The 25041-nt window shown below is 40.7% G+C and overlaps 1 protein-coding gene across 1 annotated transcript in view; it reads left to right on the top strand.

Annotated features, from left to right (window-relative positions):
* Positions 1-25041, top strand: part of PTPN14 (protein tyrosine phosphatase non-receptor type 14) — a 121523-nt gene that overhangs the window by 42933 nt on the left and 53549 nt on the right. The window contains exon 3 of the mRNA XM_037405310.1: positions 6540-6709. Within this exon, the coding sequence (XP_037261207.1) occupies positions 6540-6709 (170 nt within the window). The remainder of the gene's footprint in view (positions 1-6539; positions 6710-25041) is intronic.

Genomic DNA, 25041 nt, shown 5'->3' with positions numbered 1-25041 from the left:
TTTAGGGTGCCTTTACAGAGAGGTCAGGTCCTTCCCTTTCCTTCCAGTGCAGAAAGGAGTGAAATTAATGAAGTGATTCTCCTCGTATTCCTTATCTAGTTGGTGAAGCAGAAGTCTGTGGCCTAATCATTCTGTCCAGAGCTCCACCTGTGTTTGTGAACAATAGCTCTGTTAGCGGGCTAGCATTCTTTCCCACAAAAAATTCTGTGATTTCAGAACATGTTTTGTTCTATTTTGGAACAAAGCCTGAAGTTTCAAAATTTTCCAGAGAAAAGAGATTGGACAGTAGAGTAGCAAAGGAAGTTGTTTTGGTCAGTGTTCAATTTCATGGGGGTTTTCTGTTGCTTTGGTGTTTTTTCATTTTCAAAATTGTGTCATGCAAAAAGAAATATGTCAGCACAAAAGGTTTGTGTTTCAAGATGAAAAAATATTTTAACAACACAGAAGAGAATGCTTTGATGTTGTTGGAACAGTTTCCCCTTCTTTCATCACCCTCCCCACTTTTTTTTTCTAAACAAAGTTTTGGCAACGTTGAACCAATTTTGTAAAGTTCAGATTTCAACAGTACAGCATTTTTTGACAGAGGTGGTTGTTTGGTGTTTTTTGTTTTGTTTTCTTTAAATCTCTTTTTCTGATTGATTCTGGTAGCATCCATTGTTGCTTTAAATGTTTAGGAGAGAAGAGAATGACTAACCTCTTTCAGCTTAAGGGGGTTTCCCTGTACCCTCTTCTGCTTCTTTCATGAGGAATAATTGGAGCTAGTGAGCTTACAGGTGCCTGATGCTGGGTGCTGTCTTTTCCCTCAGACCCCAAATTAATTTCTTTTTCTGTCCCTCTAGTCTTCCTGCCATGGTTTTTAGGGAGCTTTGTAGGATAACAAAGCTGATGCAGTCATTTGGTGACTGTCCCCTTCCCTCTTTAGGCCTGCTATCATGTTTGAATTTGCTGGCCAATCAAATTCTACAGAAGGATCAAAAATACTTTGACAAAGCTCAAATTTCTACAAGTTTGTGCAATTGGATAGGTGAGTAGAAGAGAAAAGCCCATTAAGTGTACCAAGGAGAAAATCCTTGCAAGTGTCCGTATTGGAGAGACCTTTTAAATTCCCCAAATGCAGGAGAAACTTCAGGCGGAATATGCTTTTCTTAGAAATCCTGATCAACAAACTATGATGTAAAAGTAAGGAAGACACTAAGCTTTGTTAAATCCCATGCTCACAAAACAGTGCTAAAGTCCTGTTTGTCTCCTCCGTGCGGTCTCAGGTAAGGATATGTATTCTTCTAAAAGTAAAAATCAGGTTTTGTTTGATACTTTAGTTTGGTCTTATGTTTAAATAAGTCCCAGGTGTATCCCAGCTTCTACCTTCATGTCAGGAATGCATCCACATTTCACTCAAGCTGATTTCTTAGAAATAAACAAAAAACTGTCCAACCCCTCCCCTGCTCCCCCATCTGAAAAGCAAAACTGCTTGAGATTACTGTATGTATTGTTGTGAGGGACTGTCAATCATTATACCACACATGACTGAAAAACCAGTATCTAATGGATTATGCATATTTCCATTTGATCTCTGGGGAATGCAGCTCCCTCCCTGACTGAGTCAGGGTTCAGGAATAGGTCAGTAGAAAGTGTAGCCATGTAACTACTGTAAAATCTGGGTTTATCCTTTTCAGCAAAGCTCCTGACAAAGCATCAGGTCTTCTAGTTGAACAGTTTGACTGGTTCCAATAAAATGAGCTCTTATGCCAGCATTATCTAAAAAGTGAAGATGAGAAGAGGGAAAGAGAGGAAAGACAGAAGTCAGAAATGAAATTTTATAATCTTTTATATATGTGCACAGATTATAAAAAGGATTTTTTTCCCCAGTAGAATGGCATTTTTCCCTTCAAGTGAGACTAAGTGAACCTTCTTGAAATAGTAATCTGTACAAATCTGTTGTGAAATTTCATGTCTCTTCCTCCGTTTTGTTCTCCTTAATTCACGTTACAAAACAATAAAACATTTAAAGATGGAATGTTCTGATGTATTGTAAAAGGGAGGGGGAGGCCAAGAAGGCCCTTTTCAACCAAAATTATTATTTTAAGCTAGATTTCACAGTAGTACTGCCAGCACTACAACACTGCAAATCCCAAACCAAAGCAGGAGGACACAGAGTGCTGAGTAGGAGTGGCCATTTGCTGCCATTGTGACCTTTTCTTTGTGCCCTGGAAGGTGTCGGCTCCTCACAGGGCATGACTGAAAACCTGTGTTCAGCAGCCACGTTGCCTCGAAGTCTGGCTTGGTTTGAGTTGTCTTGCCAGTGAAGCTGGGATGGGGTTCGGGCAGTGCTTGGACAAGAGACCTTCTAGGAACAACTGGCTGCCGTAAATGGTGCCTTCCCCTCTCTGAGTGCCCTGGGATAGCAGGGCTTAATGCTTTTTGCCCGGAGGAGCTGGAACTCTGCCTCTTTCTCAAGGATAAATGTTTAGTTGGCTGTTTAACCAGATGCTTTAATAAACACTGATCCTGTCTCATTGGATCCTTTTGAATGAAATTTGCTGTTTTAGTAAGTGTCTGTCATCTGTTGCTGGCAATTCTACACCTTTTGCCCCACATAAAGGCAGGGGTAGTTGGAGTCTACTGGGAGTCCAAGCCCCAAACAAGTATGTTGTCTCATGAACTGGCAGCTATAACATTATCTTTTTTTAAGACTTCTCAGCACAGGTTTTGCATATCCAGTTTTCTGACTCTCTATATTTCAAGGATCACCTTTTCACATAGTGTCGTTGGGGCATGCCAGTGCTCTGGTTCTTGTCTGCTGCTTTAGCAGAGGAGTGCATGCAGTTCCTAGAGGGGTGTCAGCCAGTTTCCTTGTACCACATATGAAGTGGTGTGGTAGGTAAGACAAATCTTAAAACCTTGAGAGAAAATTATTGTAAACTCTTCTCCAGCAGAGCTGTTTGTGTATTTGCAGATAAGCAAACCAAAAGCACTAGCAACTGAAGCTCTTTGTGTACAGAATGGATGTGTGTACATACATTTAGTGTTATGAAAAGTTTTCCTTCAGTGTGTATCACAGGTCTGCCAACTGTATCTGGAAAAAGGATTTTTTTATTTTATTTTATTTTTTTTTAGAAGCAAAAGCCATCATTCACTTTCTTTGCCACTTTGCTGATGTATCTGCTAGGTAGAGCAGCCTGTGTTACTTCAGTGTCTGCCAAGTGTAGGTGTAGAAATTTATTCCATGAAAACTGGAGTGAAGTCAGTGGTTCGCTTTGTACAGATAGACAAACAGACCAGCTTTTGGAGTCAACCTAGTTTTCAATCAGCTGCTTATAGAGAAAAAGACCCCATTTTTACTTCCCCTCCTCTAATTTGTGGGGTGTCCGTATTGTAAAAATGTTTTGTGGGCTGGAGTGTATGGCAACACATGATTCTGATTCTGTAAGGCCTTCTGGACCATCATGTGCCTGGTCATAGCATACTGAACTTGACGGTCCAGCCATTTCCAGTCCCATGTTCCTTCATTCCTGTTTGGGAATTACTAATGTTCCTAGGGGAGAGAGTCTCTTCAGGTGTTTGCAGTAGTGGCTACAGAAGTCCTTCCCCACTGTGGGTTGTTAAAAAATACTAACATTTTCAAGAAGTTGGCAAAAGGGAGCAGATATTTAGATAACTCTGTTGGTTGTCTATCCAAGGTGTGTGCATTTGTGACTTGAGCTCTGCTCTGCAGTCCCTATGCTTCATCTGCGGTTGCCTGATGCTCTCCAGGCTGCTTTCCAGGAAGACAGTTGTCTTCTAGGTGTGTGAAATGCGTGCTGCTGTGGTCAGTCCACTGTATCTGCTGTAGTCTAGAAGCTTAAGCACTGCATTCCCTTTGCTGCTTACTCCTTGGAAGTGATTCAGGACTCTGGATCTGGTACTTGAAGAGCCTTTCTACAGGAGCAAATCTAAATTCTTGTTGTCCCTCTGCCCCCAATCAAAGGGGAGGGACTGCGCTCGTTTGAGCTGTTTAATTGCAATACCCTTAATCCCTTGAGTAACTCCTTTAGACTTCAGACTCCAAATCATCTTAGTTGCTAGATGTTTTAGATGCTTGATACTGCAAATTTGGGTCCTAGGTGATGTTTTGACTTTTTAAAGTAATATGGAAGATCTGTTTTCACAGCTGTGCATTGTTACTTGCTGAGGATGAGCTGCCCTGCAGTGATTTTCAGGAGTTTGTGTGTTAAAGGATTGCCCTAATGAGGTGGTAAAAACACTGCTTTTTTCGGCCTTCACATGAATTCCTTTACTTTGCTGTCTCCACTGTCCCTCCCACCTTCATTTTAATCTAATTACTATCATGATGAGCTCATCAAAAGAACTTTTTATCCAGCGATGACTACAGAGGGAGAGTAGACATGTATCAGTGAATTGGTTTGTTTTGTTTTAAGTTTATCCTATGAGAGATGTTGACTTCTTAATTTATTTGCACCCTGGATTGATTGATTTATTGAAGATACCTTTAAATTCTAGAAGGATCCTCCTAAAAATGAGAACTAGCTTGCTTCACTGTACCAAATAGAGATTAAAGAGAAAGGACTGAACAGTATTTGAGCTATAATGCGCGTTTGTTGGGCTAATTGAGGAATCAAGTTGATGTAGTTATCACCTTTGTTAAATGCTAGTCTGGACGTTCTCCAGAGTTAAAAATATGTACGTAATGAAACCCTAAAGTAAATACACCTGTGCTCCAAATCAGAGTTTTTGCATATGATTCTCTCTTGCGTGCCCTGAGCTATAGAATAGCTGGAACAGTGTTGCCTCTGCTGGCTTCTTGTCATTTCTCAGCATTTTAACTTTTCAATATTGCATTATTTGCCCTTCTGTTGTATGCTAAGTCATGGTACATGCAATGATTTTTAGAGAAGTGTCCTTACCAAAGTGAAACAGGCTGTTGATGGTGACTTTTGCAAAGTCTAATGGTTGCAATTTGTCTGCTACTTTTGAAGACTTTTTTTGTTTAAAAGCATGAACATCTAAGAAATCCGATTGGTGAAATGTTGATGGTTAATTTATAAGCCAAACTTTTTTAATGTTTTAAAAGTAATTTCAAATGAAAGCTTTATAAAACAGCACATAGGGGTTTTTCTATTCTTTATCTCAAGTATCTTTTTTTAAAATGTGGTGATATGTATAAAAGATTGTGACTGCCTGTGGAAGTATTGTTGTCCGGGTAAGTTAAGCTATAACAGCAAAATAAGTATTTTATTTGTTTTAGGGTTAATCTAATCTAATGGAAACTACTGGAAAGTTTTCATTGAATAGGGAGGGAGTCAGTTGGATTAAACATGAAGAAATTTTATTGAAATGAAATGAGGGAAATATGCATAAATAGCAATTATTCCACTTTCAGATCCTAAGTTTGCTTGGTGTCCACAAAAGTTTCTCTCACAGTTTGTTTCATTCATTCCAGTATTAGTATAAAGCGGTATTTTATATTGAAGGCATTGCTGGAAATCTCTAGATGCTGTCAGCTAAAATACTGTTGAAAAAGCTGTTGATACGAGCTTTACAGTTAGGGATACAGTCAGATTTCCAAGCAACTGATGGAGTAGTTCCTTTGCTAAACATGAACACTTTTTTTTGCTTTTTCTTCAGATCTGTAGTCATAGTACTTGCTGTTAATTATAGTACGTATTTGCACGCAGTAGTAAATCAGTGTGTTTAATACAGTGGTTTAAAGGCTTTTCAATAGACTCATTCATGATGGATTGGCTATTCCTTCAGCTGCTTATTACCAATTTGTAGTATATGAAGCTCTAGTTCTGAATATTGTTCCTTGTTAAGTGGTTTCCACTACCAACAGTTCCATGTGGCTTTTACAGGAGGTACTACAGCCATTGAGATTTACACAGGATAGGAAATAGCTGAGGTTTTCAACCTGGTATTTTCTGTAAGAGCCTAGAGCAAACAACTGGTGTGTGTGATGCACATTTTAAGTGTAATACTTGTCCATCATAAAAACTTGTGAGTGCATTTAAAAACAAAACTAAACATGTTCTGCATTGGGTAAACAGTTCTGGTATTGGTTGATATATTTTGACGTGTATGTGGGTTTGCATTCTTTTTTTATAGTTGTAAGAGTCCTTGTCCTTTACCTACAGTGGGCATGATCCAAAGTCTCATGAAGCCTTTGTGCTTTGATACAGACTTAGCGTTTGCTGTCTGTTCACAAGGCACAGGTGCAGAAGAAAACAAAGACTCAGACGCTTTCTGTAAATCATTTATGTCACCTGTGCCATAATGTCAGAGCAACCTCTTTAATATGCATTTGGGAGAGATGGTAAGGGGCGGGTAGTACTCCATGAAGTATATTATAATGCAATATTAATTTGTCATTGTCTTCCAGATTGTCCTAAAAATAAAAAATGACAGTAAAAAAGGAATTATTCTGATTTTCTATATGGAAAAATTTACAAAGTGCCATCTGTTCTTATTTGCATTTGTGTAATCAATTGCATGTGTGTGATCTAGCAGAAAAAGGTAAACTGACACTATTGTGTTTCTTTATCTAGACACACTACTTCGGCCTTTGGTTTCTCAGCAAGAACCAGCAAGACCGCTGGGTTGAACTGGAAAAGCCTCTGAAGAAGCAGCTGGACAAATTTGCCAATGAGCCTTTGCTTTTCTTTGGGGTAATGTTCTATGTGCCCAGCGTTTCCCGACTGCAGCAGGAGGTGACAAGGTATGTGGTTTCCCTCTGATCACACTACTGTGATATAGCTGGAAGGGAATGGACAGTGGCTTCATTTCTGGCATTCAGTATTTGCTCAGGTATCATTTGTTTTATTCCTTTCCTGGTGATTGCCCCAATGGGCAAAAAGTGAGAGAAATTGCCACTTGATTATATCTCGTTGCGGGGGGTGGGGGTGGGGGGGGGGGGGAGAGGCAGTATTGGTGAATGCTTGCATATGACCAACTGCAGAAGCAAAAAGTGAGTAATGGATGTAACACTTAAAACCTGACATCAATTTTAAAAGGAATGTGGTGACCATACTCTTTTTTTTTTTTTTTTTTTTTGTAACCTTCTACTGATTAAAAGGAAGCCATAGGCAAAGGACCTCTATATACACTTTCAGTTTGTTATTCTTAAGTCTACCTGTACTTTGTTGAAAGTGAACTTTGGCATCTTTTCTGGGTTTTGCCCATCCTACTCCTAATTTTTTTTCCCCTTACACTTCACAAAAGGATTAAAATTATTAGAGAGTATTAGTGCTTTAATTATGATCACAGTGTACCTTTGCAAACAACTTCAGTGAGAATTATTCTTTCATTTAGAGCCCTGTGCTGCAGTTGTAACAATGCAACTGTTCTGAGGGGCTATTCGTGCAAACCACATCACTGTGTGGTTTTCCCACATCTGTGCTGTATTTAAACTTAAAAAAAAACACACACAAAAAAACCAACCCACCCCAACAACAACATAAAACACCACCAAAAAAAAAAAAAAAAAAAAAAAGAAAAGAAAAAAAGCCCACCTCACCCAAAAAGGGGTGGGCTTGTTGTCTTTTCAACTAAAATTATTTCATTTATCTTGTCTAGAGCAAAGTTGCATCAGTACAGCTAGGGGTAAAGCCTGGAATAAGTGGGTGAGGGCTACAGGGTGGCAGAAGCCTCCCCACTGAAAAAATACTCTGTTGCTGCAAACCTGAAACTCACCATGTGGTCGTTGTGTCTAAAAAAGGCATATAAATAGTAGAGAAACAGTAGTTTTAATTCTAGGTGTGCAAGATGTGAAGTGTTTTTTGTGTTGCTGATTTTGTATTTTAAAGGATTTTTTTGTTAACCCAGCTGGAGAATTGACTTTTGATAGGATGTGAAGGGTTTGATTCTGAAAATGGCAGCTGTCAAGCAGTCCCTTGACTACTGTAATGCGGGATTCTTGCCAAACAGGGGGCTGAAAGCATCACAAAGCTTAAATTTCCTTGGGAATAGACTGAACATTGATGCTTATCGGTATTTGTGTGTTCCTGCTTTGTACGTGTTGGGAGAGAGAAGCCTCGTACCTCTCCAGAATTATTTAACATGCATTTGGAATGTCTGAAGCATTCTGTTGCTCACTTTTGTCAGCCCAATCCTGGCCTAGTTGTGTGCAAGGAAGCACTGTAGCTGCTTGGATGCTATTATCTCTTCAAGCTGCAGCCTGCAGTGCTGATTGCTCATTCATAGCTCACCTGCAGAGGTGTATTTGCTCATTCTGCCCAGGTTGGTAATAACAAAACATTCCAATGACAATTGAACTTCAGGGCACTCTCAGTTGGAGTGGCTGCTGAATTGTTTTTCTCTCTGAAGTGATTGATAGCATAAGCTGCAGAGTCTTACAAGTTTCTCTTATGTTTCTTTCAATATCTGTAGCAAATCCAGCAGTTTACTAATGGATCTCAGATACAGAATAGCCTGTTAAGAATTTTTTTTTGTTTGTTTGTGGGGGTTTTTTTGTTTGTTTCCTGAAGTGGAATTGCTTCACTGTAGGTGATGTGATGGCAGCAAACCTTCAACTGTGCGATTCTAGATAGATGCGGTAAATCTTGTGTTTGAAGCAGTGAGTGGTGGGGACATGGAGGACTCCTGAAACAAATGGCAGAGAAAGGCTTAGTCTGAAGTGTGATTAGATGGACAGATGGGGTGTGTGTTGCTTTTTATGGCTTTGCTTGCTCTTGGTAAGCTGTTTAAACATTTGTTTTGAAATTGAGACTGGCTGCTTTTAGGATTAGGCTTGATCATGATATGATTACCTGTGATGGTGAGGTAGGCACTAGACTCACGCACTCAGTGCCTAAATATTTTACTTATATTTATGTACAAATGACAAATCTGTCTTAAATGTGCATCTCATGATCAGACACTTTATCTGCTTCTGGGAAGCTGCAGAACCTCCACAAACAACCAAACCCAAAATAAAGCCATCACCAAAGGCTGAAGCTGCAAAACTAGTGATAGCACTGCTAACAATCGACCTGTTACCTTTATGACCTTATTTTGGCAGAAACATCTCCAGCCCTGAGCTTGCCTGGCCATGTTTGGAGCTTGAGGTGAAACCCATCTCTCAGTCCAGGCTTTTAGTTAATTGTGGACTCCAGAATTTCCAAGGTTGGTTAATATTCCGTAAGGATGATGAAAATACTTCAGCAAACACTTAGATAATCGACAAGTATTTGAAAACCAAGGAACTGGTTTACTGAGGTGGTTTACTCTGCTTCTGGTATGCAGGATTATAGACTGGCTTGATAGCTATTTTTTGAAAGATTTGCCCCAAATTGAATATTTCTCCCTACTTCCAGTGACTGCAGCCCCTCCCCCCCCCCCCCCCCCCCGCCCCCCCGCCCCGTCTCACATACTGTCATTGTGAAGAGGGGAAAATGGTCCAAGGCTTTTAGGTTTTGTTTGTTGAGAGGAGCATTACCTGTGGGGTTGTCAGTGGCTCTGAGGCAGTGTTCCTTAACCATTTTTATTTGAAAGACCATCTGGCTCTTCAGAACAGTCTGTGGACCATTTTGTATTCCTTTGTTGTTTGACAACTGGGACCAACAGGAGGAATCCTTGTACAAATAAGACAATCTATATTTAGGTGGAGCCATAATTATTTATAAAATCTTAACTCCTTTACATTTTATCATTACTGTTGTATATATTATGCTAATTATGCCTGCAGGCTCCTGGATTTTAGCTGCTTGCAGGTGTTGGTAGTGGTCAGGAGCTCTTCGTGGGTTTGCTGGTAACTTCATGTATTGCACAAGCCAAATATAGATACAGAAATAAGGGTGAGTAACACTGCCCCAAGCACTATGTCCCCAGTGGTGAACAGACTCTATGGAAACCTGTCTGTATGTGACATGCTGGGAGAGGAGTGGAGTAGTAATGTAGTAAGAAGTCAGTGCTGTCCTTGGGAGGTACGATGTGGGAGTGTTAGTTGTCTTGCTGAAGTGAAATGCAAGTAGCAGTGCTAACCACAGAGTTGCAGGATGGTTGAGGTTGGAAGATACCTCTGGAGATTGCCTGCTTTAAGCAGGGTCACCTAGAGGATTAGAAGCTCTAGGCCTGTGTCCAGTTGGGTTTTGAATGTCTCCATGGATGGAGAGACTAAACACCTTCTCTGGTAAACCTGTTCAAGTGTTTAATCACCCTTGCAATAAAGAAGGGGGATTTATGTTTAGAAGGAATTTCTTGCATTTCAGTTTGTTCCCTGACGATGTCATCATTTCAAAGGTCTGGATGGGTACTGAGTGGGTGAGTGGGTGAATGGGTTACCTGGGTTGGCCGTGTAACTGGTTGTTGAGGACCTGTAGAGCGGCAGGTGCCTGTCATGTAAACACAGGCACAGCCATGAATTAATATTGGATGCCTGTAGTTAATTTGTAAGAGGTAGCTCTGATAACATGAGAAGGAAGGGCCTGTGGGATTCTTGGGAAAGAAAATGAAAAGACAAGACTGCCAGAGTAGTTTATTCAACTAACAGCTCTTTGAAGTCAACCTCTGAGGCCTGCGAGAAAAGATGAGGCAGAGAGTGCTCTGGGGGACACATTGTTTTAGTAGGTCAGATCTGACTCTGTGGCTTGCAGTTCTTTTTTACAAAATTGATGCTTGCTTAAAGATGCAAACATGGTGTGGGATTCTTTTTCTCCTCAAAGTGAAGCATTGGGACAGGGTAAGAAGCGCTAGCAGAACATCATCAGTCTTGCTGGGTTAGTGATTTTGAGTGTGAATAGTGAGGCTTGTCAGGAACAGCTGTGTTTCTTGACCTGTGCTGGAAGCTTCCTGGGGGCATCCTAGGGAAATGTCAGAAGGCAGCCACCAGTTGTAGAGTACCTATCTCTTCTTTTTGGTAGTGGCAATGAAATCAATGTTACTGCTATGCCTTGCTTTCAGTGTAATAGCATTCTGCTTTTGGCATTGGGCTTTCTCCTTGGAGAGCTATTCCCTACCCTCTAGTCCTTTTATTTCCCTGTTCTTTCTACTCTGTTTCTTCTGTCTTGGGTTGAGGCTCCCATCTGTACATATCCTCACCAATGACTCCAGCATCTCCCTTGCCTCTAGTCCTGGCATTCTACCTGCACCCAGTCCCACAGACATATTCCAAGCGTAAGTATGAATTAAAGCCCTGTGGTAATTTCTTGAGGTGTCATTGGGAGTTTTACCATGTTGTAATTGCTATAATTTGAAAATGTCTACAAGAATTTGTGATAAACCAAATAAATAATAAAAAAACCTCAGCCAACCAACAAACCCCTCTCCAGGCTTGATGGCAGCTACAGCAAGAGCCATTGGGGTGGGAGTTTGGAGCTGGCACATTAGCAAAAGGCATTTTTCATGGAAGGCTACTTAGACAACCTCTTTTTAGTCATCCAGCTGTTCTCAGAGTGAGCAGCCATCGCAGGTGGAGATGCTGTGCATGCTTTTGGCATATCTAAAGCACCTGGGATCTACATACTCTCTGATATAAAGCAGTCTTTGTGATGCCCTGTAGAGTAGGTATTTGCATAGATTAGAAATATAAATCTGCCTTTTATTTTCTGCTAACTCCTCAGAGGGGAGGCATCCTTTCAACCATTTATTTTTAAAAAATAAGTCTTTGTACAGTGTCTAAAGTAAACAAGCTTGCTTTCAGTGTGCTCTCGTTCCAAAAACAGAGAACCCACACACTCTTGTGGCTTTCTGAAAATGTGGGTGCGATGCTGCTGTATGCACAAGTATCAGACAATCCATGGCCTCCTCCCACCCCTGCCCAGTTCTAAGGGAAAACCAAAGTTACGTTTTGCTTCCCCAGTATCTCTTTGGACTGGTTTTCTTTCTTTTCTTTCTTGGAAGAAGCTTTCAGTGTCTTACTATGTGCAGTAATATCCACTGATGTTTGTGCTGTTGCAGATGGGAGCATAATCCTGTGAAATGAGAGCAGTTCCTAGTCTGGGTGCCGCCAGTGGGGCTGGGTCCCCATGGCGCTGTGCACAGTAGTCTGGTATGCACAACTGTGTAGGAAGGGACATAATCCAGCATCTGCACTGTGCTGCATTGGGCTTTTGCCCCAAGTTCAGCTGTCAGCTCTGCATTTTCCCTGAAGAACGTGCTGTACAGCTTTCCTGTGAAAGAAAACACAGTGTTTGGAATGGGATGGCTGCACCTGCAAAGTGTGGGAATGAATGTGTTTGCAGGTGGAAAATTAGAGCCTGTGGCTGCCAAGCCTCATTTCTGGAGGGCCTGTGAAAAATCAAGCCCCAAACTTGTCCTCCTTTAGCTAAGTGAACGTATATTTCCTCTCATATTTTCCTGCCTCACCCTTTTCTTCACCATTTCTTGTAGCTGTTTTTTTCTGTTTGTCTTTTAAGGAAATACTACTTCTTCACAATTCCTTGCCTTTCCCTTTCTTTATTTTTCTTCAAGTGTTAGGTGAAGAACTTTTGAACAGACATTCTTCTAAAACATACAGAGCTGCAGGCTCTTAGGACTCTGAATTTTTAAATCACATGAGGATAGAGTAAAAGGGAAAAAAATAGTGTTTGACTGCTTCATATTTACAGGGAAAATTGTTCTGGCAAATCTACTCCCCGCCTTCCCCCTTCCCCCCTAATAAACTGGACTTTTTTCCTTCCCCTCAAAAGAAGTCGTTCTTAAATGTCTCGCCTACTTGAGCTTATCTTTGCTTTTAGTCTGTTTTGCTTTGCTTTACTTTTTTTGAACAAGCTAAAGTTTCACATCCTCCTGTGTTGCTAGCTTTTAATACAAGTACAATCAGCTGGCGTTTTGTACCAGTCACTGCTGTCTTTACATGGTGCTTTTAATTGCTATGCTAAGTCTGGATATCACATATCCTCCTGTGCCAGCCTGGTTTTGTGGCAAGCTCAGTGATGTGGAACTCGTTTTGGCTGTTAAGGTTCTAGGGTACATGAGGCTGCTTTGCTTTTTGTGCTTGGTCACAGTCTATCACTTCAGGCAAGTGATGGGCAGTGACAGGTTGTGTGGCCATGCTTGTAAGCACACGTCTAGTAGACCCATAGAATTATTTTTTTTTAATGCCAATGGTTCTTAAAAATTCTGCAACACTTAATATTTTTTTACTGTGAAAGTACAGAGAAATACCATGCAGGATGGGAGGAGAAGAGAGATGTGCAGTTAAGTTTGATGGGTCAGCAAATGAGTGAGAACAGAGTGGCAAGTAGGAAGGTGGAGTATTCAAAAAACGAAGGCCAGAGTTTGGTCTCTCGCACCTGGAGACTTCAGTCAGGATTTAACCATTCAGTATTACTGGTGAAACTGAGTGGAAAAGAAGTTTCATTTTCAGGCAGCGGAAGCCTTACTGCCTCATCCAAATTTGTCTCTTTCCAAGAACCTTTTTCATGTCATGTTTATGGTGTACTTCCCAGCGTGTGTTTTAAGAGCATGCCTGCTCTCTTGGAAAGACAGCGCCCAGGAGCAGGCTACGCAGCTTCCAAAGAAAGCAACACAAACAGTTTCTCATTGCCCTCTTTTCTGGGAACTGTCGTAACTGCTGTGTGTGTGCTGATCAGCTCTGGTAGGCTTAGGGGGCAGCTCTGCTCACACCGCGCAGGAAAGGCCATGACGCACAGCCCTCTCTTGGCACTAGAAAGAGCGATGTGGCTTGCCCAATGGGAAAGATGATGCACCTCTTCACTAAGAAGCAAGACTGTTCTCTTCAACACAAATATGATATTCATGATCGGAACAACAGTCCCAGGTTTTTAACTATTTTAACTATTTTTAACAATTAAAAAGTCTCTATCTGTTCTCTTTGTTGTTTCTTATATTGGGCTAGATCCTGGTGAGCATAAACCAGTCTAGCTCCTGTCTTCTAACAGAATATTTCCAACTTTATAATTACATATATTTTCTATATATAATATTTCTGTTGTATAGACAGCTATAGGTCAATGGACTGTAATTTTAAATGATTCACATGACTTTAGACAGTCACTGCTATTATACGTGGAAGCTGTATGAAGTGAACAGAAAAGGACAGGATGTTCTGTCAGAATGGCAGACCTTAGAAATGGAAAATAATTTGATCCCATGAATCCTTTCAAACCTTTTGTTCTCAGCTACGTGATTTGGAGAGTCAAATTACTGGATAATTTTTATAGGGGAATGGTGGGGAACAACTGTGAAGTGGCGTGGGTTGCCAGCTGACCTGTATGTGGTAATACTAATTCTTTCTTTTTTAACCGAAGGACTAACACACAGTGCTGTAGGTAGGTGCTGTGTTGTGAAACGCAGTAAAAGAAGAGTTAGGATGGGTACCAACGTACATGTCTTGTTCATGAGTATATTCATGAGACATTGCGGTGAGGTCTTCCAGAGGAAGCAGCAGGAACTCTGGAGCTGAAATCTTATAAAGTGATGGGAGGCAAAGAAACTTCTGCTGGGGTAGAATCCATTTTTTGTTTAGATTGCAGTTACCAGCCTGCCTGACCCTACAGGTCTCAGTCCTGATCATGGTCCCTGTGCTTATTGTCTTATGGCTGGAACTGCACCGTTTCTCCCAAGGCTGGGAGAAAGGCAAGCTCTGGGATTCATTGCTAGGTGCGGGTACTTGTGAACGCCCAGGGAGTCCTGAATTCCCAGGGATCCCAGCTCTCTTCTGTTGGACAGGACTGTGGATGGGTCTTCAAGTAACTTGGTAATGTTGATTTTTGGTTTTTTTTTTCTTCCAGCTGCAGGAATTTGGGACCAAGGAGCAATGCACTCAGGCACCGTAGCTATTGTTGAGGGGCTCACGTAGCCCAGGCAGGGGAGCAGCTCTGGAACTGCTTGCAAGCTAGATGAGTCTTAAGAGCTCTGGGTGGCCACCCAGGCTTAGACAGTTTGGTCTGTTTGCATTTTGGTGCTCCTTTGATGGTTTTATTGTTTTGTTTTAATTATTAAAATTTTTAATATTAGTGGTTACTGCAGCATAAAAAACACACGTTAGGCTTGTAGCTTGCCTTGTAAACAAACTGATACTTAATTAGCTTTAATGTTTTTAGAGGACAGCAACAACAATGTGCAGTATTTGCTTGGGTCTTCTTGTGTTCATATTATCACAGTGTATGTGTTGTTTTGCTTTTCAGTAATATTCTTGAGTTGGTTCTTTTTCTATGTGTATATTAGTGGATGTTTAAACTTTGACTTAAAAATAAGAACTCCTTCAAGGCAGACCTAAGATTCAACATTAATTCCCTGTTTATAAAATATTTGCTGAGGAGGGCAAACCCTTCTCCCAGCTGACTTTCTTCAGTGAATGGGGAGCTTGTTCTCTGTGTGTTGGTTATTGAAAACTGAGCTCTTTGTACCAGATATTTTAAGAAACTGTTGACGCTTAGATCTAATCTATTACATTATACTGTGCTTTTAGACCAGAAAGTGAATGTGTTTTCATGTGTGTGGTTGGGCAGTACATATGTAGCAATTCTAAAAAAGTGTTGCACAACTATAAATACAGTGATGGATACTTCAGCCTGCATTCTTGCTTTAGTGTGTTTTGGAGGCAGTGGCTGTGATGGCTAGAAATGTTGTAAGAGGAATGTCTTGGTGTTAGGCAGTATCACATATACATCTGATCATGAGGAAATAATACTTATTTTCTGTTCTGGGGCTTGGTCATGTGCTCTTACATCTTGCTGTCCTGATGGGAGCTATTTGTACGCTCAATTTTGGTAGAACAGATACTTCTGAAATATTCTAGGCTTTTTATTGGACTCTTTTTAAATGGCAGCAAAGGTTACATTTTGAGTTTCTACTCTTCTCATACGATAAAGATACATCATTTACACACAGTGCCGGAGCTTTGTCTCTGGTCTTAGGTAGACCAGCTTGAATCCTTCTATGCCAGTCACGCTGGTGGAGGCACTTGTCATGCACTTGGGAAAAGGCGCTTTGTATCTTCCTTTCCTGTCTACCTGGGCGCATGTACTATTGGAGACACTTGCTGAATTTGTACATTGGTTGGGTGACCTGGGCTTGCATTGAATGCTGAGAAGCTCTAGCTGACTCCCACTAGGGGATGAAGAGGGTGGCTAGCTTTTACCTTTGTTGGGAACCAGAAGTGATTCAGATTTTTTTGGAAAGCACCTGGGTAGAATGATATAGCATTTTTATTGTCCATGCTTGTGATTTTTGTTGAGTATGTTAGGATTTTCTTTAAACTTTGCAGCTCTTGAAATGGTGTAATGATAGGAATTTCAGTCTGGGGTTTTTCTAGATGTTCTAAAGAAAACTCAGACTAGATTGGTAACTTGGCAAGAAAATAAAGGCATGAGAGGTATGACTCAAAGTGGTCTGTAGCTTTCAAAAACCAGAAGGAAAAAAAGAGAACTTAGTTCAACCAAATAAAGAAGTATTATTCTTAATAGTGACGTGACTTTGAAAGGGATTGATTCATGGCCTGTGAAACTTCAGAAATGACAGTACGTTAATTGTGCATCCATTTCAGAAGTGCAAAGGGAGCCAGATGGAAAGAAATTGTAGGTATGTGCAAGAGGACAGAGGAGGAATCATAGGATATCTCAAGTTGGAAAGGACCCATAAGGATCGTTAAGTCCAACTCCCTGCTCTGCGCAGGATTACTTAAAATTAAATCATATGACTGAAAGTGTCATCCAGATGCTCCTTGAACTCTGACAGGCTTGGTGCTGTGGCTACTTCCCTGGGGAGCCTGTTTCAGTGACTGACCACCCTTTCAGTGAAGAACCTTTTCCTAATGTCCAGTCTGACCTATAGAATCATGGAATGGTTTGGGCTGGAAAGGACCTTTAGAGGTCATCCAGTCCAACCACCCTGCATTTGAGTAGGGACATCTTCAACTAGATCAGGTTGCTCAGAGCCCCATTTAACCTGAATTGAATGTTTCCAGGGATGGGGCATCTACCACCTCTCTGGGCAACCTGCTCCAGCGCTTCACCACCATTGTTGTAAAAAATTTCTTCCTTGTGTCTAGTCTAAATCTACCCTCTTTTAGTCTAAAACCATTATCTCTTGTCCTATCACAAGAAGCCCTGCTAAAAAGTGTGTCCCTGTCTTTCTTATAAGCCACATTTAAGTGCTTCCTCTGACACAGCTTTATTCCATTTCCTCATGTCCTATTCCTAGTCGCCAGGGGAAGCGAGTGTGATTAGGATGTGACAGCAAACCACCATGTTAAAAATGTGTCTTGAATTGCATAGGGCAGTCAGGATTGAGCCTTAATTCCAGAAAGAATAGCTGAAGGTCCATGAGACTGAAGCTGGTTCTTCAGATATTTTATGATCCCTAAAGAGAAGGAAATAAATGAAGCATTTTGAAACTGGCTTTGGAGGTCTAATCGACTTCTGACGCAGGAGGGAGTCTTCTGCCTTCCTGCAAGGAAATAAAAACCTTTTGAGTGGCCCATATAATTTTATTCTGTGATATCACATATATCTGACAGTTGAAATGGTGCAAAGGATAGAAATTTGGCCTTCTGTTTTTATCTGTGAAGTGCTTGCTTTGTGTATGAAGCTATGTGTTTGGATGAGTCACACCTGCCGCGTTTTGTTTCTCAGCCTGTGAGGAAGCTGTCCTTACCACTGCCGGCAATAAACACTTGTGTTATGTGGATCACTGGGATAACCTGGAGCATGTTCTCTTCCATTTCAGTCCTGTCCTTGGCCCGTGGCTTTCCCCAGTTAGATTTCCCAGTGCCACATGCACATATGGTTGCATATTCTCAGCTGTATTGTTAACAGTACCCATTTCATATGTGTGTGTTTATGGAAAAACAGGTGAAAGTCTGCTTGTATGATCTGAACGTGTCCCCTGTTCCTGTTTTGTGTTTGTAGCTGCTTACCTTAAATAGTGCTGAAAAGTGACTTTTAATCTTGCTGTAATTGGCAGTAGAACAACTTCATGAAAACTGCAAGTTACTTTTTGAAATTAAATGGAAAGTTGCATCCTTCTTGCTTTGAACTGCAGGCTGTCTTAACGTGAGAGGGTGAGTGTACAGATAGTAAGCTTCTGTTTACACAGCCGGAGGATTGGTCAGAAGTTGCATTTAACAACTAGATCTACTCACAGTTGAAGAAGGCCCAGCTAGATCTACTCACACTTGAAGACTCTACAAGAAACCTTCAGCTAGGTATTCACTCTCAAGGACTGTCAAGCTTAAGATGGGATATAGAGATAAAAAATAGCCTTTGTTTAGAAATGAAACTTTAATAAAACAGAAATAATATTCTGTAGAATTAAAATTTAAGTCTAATGTTTCCTGATGGATGGGAGCATACTGCTATGACCATGATGGACAGGGGATTCACTGGTCATCTGTTGCCTTGTCTCTGGAGCAAAGAATGAGCTTTGGTCTGGAGGTTTCTGTAAACTTAGTGAAGAAGCTTCTGCTGTGGTGGCTGTTGGAATGACTCTCAATAGGATCAGTTTTGATGGATTTTGTTCCCTGAAGGTTGTTGGTATATTGTCATTTTCTTAAACCAGACACAACTAAAAGCAAATAGAGGGATTTTTTTTCCCTTCCCTGTAAGGCAGGATTACTCCTTTCATTTAGACTTCACGATGTTCTGCATTGCATGAAGAGAAAAGATAATTTGAACTAAATTAACTCTCACTAAGCGTGGGGGTGAAGTAGCTCTTTATTTCTTGGTGCACATATACCGGGAGGGAACTCCTTTAAAGCTAAGATACGTTTTTAAAAATCTCTTTTTTCTTTCTTTCATTTACTGCTGGCATTAGGAAGACCACTGAGAAGAGATTACCATAGCTGATGAGGTTTTCCTGTACCTTAAAAAGTGAAACAGCAGCAGAGGCAGAAGGAATGTAGTTCCTTGGCTCTGCTGTGCAGCAGTTACATTTAAAAAATTTCTAACCACAATACTGTTTTCAACTGGGAATGCTACTATGTGCTGGAAAACTGGCAGCATTTCAGGGCATCTGTTACATTGTCTTTTCAATGTTTCCAGTGCATCAAAGGGCTTGATTTTGAGCTGCTAGGTGGTGTTAGTCATGTCTCCCATTGGGATTGGTCACAAGTAAGAATAGGTAGGGTCCGGAAGCACTTGGTAAGTGTGATAGTGGATGCAGTTCAGTTTTGTGGGTGTGTTGTTACATTATATCAGTATAAATGTTGTATATACAGGCATCCCTCTGAATTGGTAGGTTGCGCAGAGGTCTTGGTTTGTAGCAGTATAGAAGAGATGAAAGAAGTAATTTGCCAGCCTAAAAATAGCCCATATTTTAATACGCTATGAAAGTAAACAAGCCTGTGGAGTTCTAGGATCAAACAAGTGACATGATGGTACTAGGACTGTTTCTTTTTGCTCTGTAATTAAGGAGAACACAGAGAAAAAGAAAATAAACTCTTGTTGCTCATCAACTAGAAAGAACATTTGTGTAAAATGAGACAGTTTCAAAAGAAAGGCCAAATGATGCTTGGTTACCTATAGAAGAGGAACAGCTTATCATCCACTTCACTTGCAATCGCCCTACCAAGGCCCTGCCCACCTTCTCAGAGCTTGGTTCTGACCTCTTACATTAGAGTCATACTAAGCAAAGCTTTTTTGGGAGAAAACATTGTGCATGTTTATGAATCTATTTGTCAGATTTTTAGGCAGAAGAAAGGAGCAAGTTATATCAGCAAGTATCTATTTCTAATTTCTCGCTTGTGGGTAACAGTGAGGAGTTTGAGACTTATTTTGAAAATGACTGCATACATAATGTCTGTTCTCTTCCTCTTCTATGAGACTTTAGTATAATAGCTATAAACATATTTACTGTCATGAAGCAATTTTGCTTTCCGTAGGAAAAAATTATGTTCTCTTCATTTTTTTTGATATAAAGGAGAAAGGATAAGAAAAATGGAAAAATGGAAAACACTTGTCATCCCTAGCTGCTTGAGTCATGGAAGTGCCCATCAGCCTTTATGCATGTCCTCAAATGAAGATGAGAAGGATCATTCTTCTAATCTATGAGCTGTGCCGCTCACTGCCATTGTCATGTGGACTATTGCAAAGTGCTTGACTGCCTTTTTTCCCTTAAGGTGCAGTAGCAGTGTATATCATTGCAGAATGAGGTTGCCCATTGATTAAGGAGCACTGTGTACAACGTGAATATTATGGTGTACCTCATAGATTGGTATGCTGCTTCTGACTTGTCTCCCGGTGCAGTTTAAGGCACTGTTTTGACAGATGAATATGTTACCTAGGCTGGGGTTAGTATTCTCCTGTTTATCTGCCCATGTGATGCGGTAGCGGTGACTAGCAGCTTCTCCTTATGGAAGTGCAGGCTGCTATGGGATATACTGCATGATGCAGACTGATCCTACCTCAGTCATGTAGTTTTCCCCTGATGAAGTCTCAGGAATGAAGGTTGCTGTAGACTTCCTTTGCAATCACTGAGAAAAATGGGCATTTCCGCAGCATGATTTCGGATTCCTCTGTTGTGCATAATTTTCTGCAGGTAATTAATTATTTCTACTGCATGTTTTGAAAAGGGAATGGCAGCTCACTGGTCTTCTATTTATAAGTCCCAGATAGATGTCTGAAATTTGGCAACAGCATCAGAAAGAGGGTCAAATCAGTAGCGGTAACCTGTGAGCAGAGAGACCTGTGCTTTTTGTCTGGGGTTTCTAACTGCTTTTTAAATTTTGAGAATTCAGTAGGCAGTGTAAATCTTGGTTACAGTAGCACTGCCAGTCTTCAAATAGATTTAATGAATTTTGATGGTTGTACTGCAGGCTGGAGCAAACTTCCTCTTCTCTTATAGCTGAGACACAAACCACGCAAACTAGTTCTAAATGTACCCTTTTTTCAGGGAGCTGAATACCTTTAATATTTTTTTTGCCTTGCTGGCAGGGTATAAAGCTAAAGGGGCTGCAACTGGATGTCAATACAATCCTGAAGTCTCTGAATGTTTAAAAGAAGCATTTGTGTGGAGGCCCTTATGCAGCTGAAAATCTCAACAAGAATTTGGCAGAAATCTCAGTGTTGGAAGATGGCAGATTCCTGTGCAGTGAGATGTTCACTGGTTCGCTGTTTTATCTTTGGCAGCTGCCTTTGCACTTGATATCTTCAGCTGTTTTTGAAGCTTTTACAAAGAATAATTATTCATTTCATGAAATGGATCTACTTTACCCACCCAACAGGGCAGTGATTCACATATTTCTCTGGCAACACCCTGTTGTTATCAGACCTATGTTCACTTTTGGAGGGTTGCATTCACTGGGATGTTAGAACTTCCTGGGCCATGATTTTATTGCATGATTTACTGATGTGTGGGGTGACAGTTTTCAACGATTCCTGTGGAAACACTAGGGTCACCAAGCTCTTTGGGAGGTGGAAACAACCCAAGGTTTCCTGGTTCTGCTGGCAGTAGTTGCTAATATGGTGCTTCAACAATCATTTCAGAGGAGTATGAGCTATTGTACTGACAACCTATAGATGGGTGGCAACTTCATTGTGTTACATTTCAAGCAGCGTTTTCTTATTACCAGGGCAGATTACTGTAAAAGATAGTAGTGAATGGACTGGATTTTAGCTTCCTACAAGGTAAAATTCCACTAAACCAACAGAGCTTTCTCAGACATTGATTATGTGAGGTTGGGATAATACTACCTGAAGGTTTTATTCATAGGGTTTTTTTTTTTAACAAGTTTCACAAATTCATGAACATGGTTTCACTGCAGTCTACCAGAGCATTTATTGGGTTTTTTAAAGTTCAGGTTAAGCATACATTCTAGAAGTTTGAACGTGTTCACGTGCTCTTTGAATAAAGTAACACCTAAATACACTTGCATGCTGGTCTGCACCCACAAACCAATCACTTGGTGATGTGCTTCTGGATGCTTACATATGCATACCAGTTGTTCACTAGTATATGTGTGCACTCTGTTCAGCTTTTGCATCAGTGCACAACAGTACAACATTTAACCAGAAAAGGCTGGTGGACTTGTGTCATTTCAGAGTTTGGAGCCCTGCTGGAGGAGAATTTTTAAAATATATATTGAAAAATGAGACAGGGTTTATGGGGTGTATACAATAAGTTTTATTACTCCAACTGGCATAATGGAGGTTGGAGAGTATGGGGCCGTCGGAACTCTTCATGTTTGTTTTGTGTCCAAAGAACAGTTTAGAGTTATGCCTGTACTTACCCCAATTTTTAAGAAGTTACTTGTTTTCAGTGTTGCAGAGTATAAGCTAGAGTATACATATGTTCTGGTTAACTCACCACATTTTTCTAGCATGATATTCTAACCTGCTTGGCCATTAACCTGGCTGGCTACCAGGAGAATTTTCAAACTGTTGACTCATATTGCTTCCATATGTAACTTAAACCACCTTTTCCCACAGTGGAGACAGCTTGAAGGTTAGCTGCATTTTCTTTTCAGGGCAGGGAACAGCATATTTGAACTGAGTCAACACATATGAATAAAGCTATTATTAACTTCCTGGGGTCTAATCTCATTTTTGCTGAAAACTTTCCTGGTTGCAAACCAGAGAAGATAAACAGAGTTGTTTGTGCTCCTCTTTCCTCATGAGGTTTAGTAGTCTTCAGCATACATACCTATGGCTCTTATTTTCATATTTGTAAGGATGAATCTTCGTAGCTGCTGTTACTTCCATACCATCTAAGGGATTGGGGGCATGAGTTGCTCTCTGTATGTGGGACCTGGTGTTTTGAGGTTGTGACTAATTAAGGGGGAGATGACACAGAGGCTGCATGCCATGTCATATTGTTGAGCGCCTGTATATAGGTGGAATCTATATGTGGTTGGAGCTCCTATTCATGGTTGGAGCCATGTTTTGTGCCACACAGCAAAGGGAGGGTGATGGCTAGTAGAACCGTTCTGCAGTGGTACAGAGTGGTACCCCGCAGTGTTGTCCCTCTGATTTTGCTGTCAAGTCAGGTGGTGGTTTTGCATGCAAAAGTCCTGACAACTCGGAGGGTCCCACAGCAGAGCAATAGCTGCCTCTGGTGCACACAGCCCAGGGTGAGGAGAAAGAGCCATGAGACCCTACATATGAATGGGGAACACCATATGAGTAGGAAGGTGAAGGTGGAGGCAGCAGTTGTGTAAGACCTTGTGTGTTTGCACTCAGAAAAATCCCCTACTGGGTACTGATATTTCTTTTTTCTTGCAGACTGCGCAAAAAGCTGAAGGAAATTTAGCAAGAGATATTTTTTTCTCATAGGCTTTGATATCTGTTTCACCTGTGGACCATACTGATGAGGAGGTGACCCGGGTTTAGGTCCAGTGTTACCACCATTATGGCAGTCGTATCCTTCTTCAGGTCCCTGCTTTCTTACTGATACTTTTCTTTTTTCTTTTCTTTTTTTTGTTGTTTTTTTTGTTTGTTTGTGGGTGTTTGTTTTTTTTTTTTGCAATAGGGTGGGAGAATGAGAATACTGATCTTCCTCTACAGCATTTGAGATCTGTGTATGAAAAGCAGTATGTGGCATTGCTTCAATTCACGTATCTGACTTGGTTCTACGGTTTTACCTTTTTTTAAGACCAAAAAAGAAAGTGAAGCTAATAAGGAAAAAAATAATCTCCTATATTGTAACCTCTGGAGCTCTGTAGCCAAGTGTAAGCGTTTTGCTCAGTTCAGGAGACATGAACGCGTATTTAAGCTTAACTCTGCGAGTAGTCTGAAATCAATAGGACTGCCATGTTGAACAATAATGCTTTTAGCATGTTCTTAAAACCCAAACCAGATGGATACGTGGCTTTTTTCAAAGATGTGTGGCTAAAACTTTTCACTCCCAAACGTTTAATTCTAGCATTTCCATGTAATATTTATGCTTGCATTGAGTGCTGTTTTTCAGCTGAAAACACTACAATACAGATTTTTTCACTTTATATGTTTTTGATTGTTTTGTTTGCTTTTGCAATCCCAGTCCAGCCTTTGTAAGGATGAATGCTGTGGTGGAGTCATCAGGGACTGGCTTTGCTGGACTTCAGATTGCAGAGACCAAACAGCCTTTGCTGAGAGAGAGGGCTCGGAAGACAAGAGAATATGGCTTCCTCCATTATTTTTTTTTTTACTGTAAAAGGCATGTTGGGAGTTTTGTGCTGTATAATTCTTTAGGTATTTGGATTAACTCTGATAAAATTATAGGTGGTTGTAAGGGAGTTTATTGTGCTTATAAATTGTAGTGGGGCTCCCTGTAATTTGTTATAATTAATTCAAGAGTTCAAGGGCAGAAAATCAGGATCAGGTTGTGGCATGCCTTCCTTTCTTGCTAAAGCATGCCATTACTGGCCTTTTTTTTTTTTTAAGGTTTAACCTTATGTTCATGGGTTTATTTGAACTCAGAGTATCCAAAAATTATAATACACTTTTAACGAAAAGTACAAGTACAGAGGATGGACCTGTTGTGGTTGGGGGGTTCCTTTTTAAATATAGAGAAATTGGTGGATACTCTTAAGCTGCACCTACTGGCTAAGCCTCTCGCGGAAGGAGTGCGTGTTTTGGGAGGCTTGTGTCATGTCTACAGGCTGCAACAAGGACTGGGTGCATGTCCATGCTTATGGCCCATCAGAAATGGCAGGAAAAGAATACTCACGGAGCACTTCTTTACAACTCAGGCTCTGTTTTGCTGCCAACAAGAATGCTAAGTGTGATTATCTAGTTATCTCGTGTCTAACTGTTCAGGGTTTGACTAGTCATCCATTTAACACTGGACACCAAAGAGCCACAACACTTTTATACCAGGCTATACTGGAAGCAGCTGTTAATGTGTGAGAGTTTATAGACAGTGTGTTACCTTCCTAAACAGTCCTATGTCCGTCTGCAATACATATATTATTTTCTTTTATGAATGCTCAATTTTACTGCAGGAATTTTACTTCATTAACTGATTCACATCAGGAACAAAGCTTATTGCTCCTCAAATGCTCATACTTTGCATTTACATTTGAAATCTGCCAGTTGTGTAAAGAATTGGTGGAGGTGGAGATCTGTCTTTCGGGGAATGCATGCAAATGAACAAAGTAGTAAACTGATGAAACAGAGGTGGCAAACAACAACTAAGCAGTGCTAGGTGCGTGAAGGTTTTCCTGTTCTAGTA

The sequence above is a fragment of the Falco rusticolus genome, chromosome 12, assembly GCF_015220075.1.
Source record: "Falco rusticolus isolate bFalRus1 chromosome 12, bFalRus1.pri, whole genome shotgun sequence".
In the NCBI taxonomy this organism is placed as follows: domain Eukaryota; kingdom Metazoa; phylum Chordata; class Aves; order Falconiformes; family Falconidae; genus Falco; species Falco rusticolus.
Note: the sequence above shows the minus strand (reverse complement) of the source record. Positions and strands in the feature narration are given on the sequence as shown.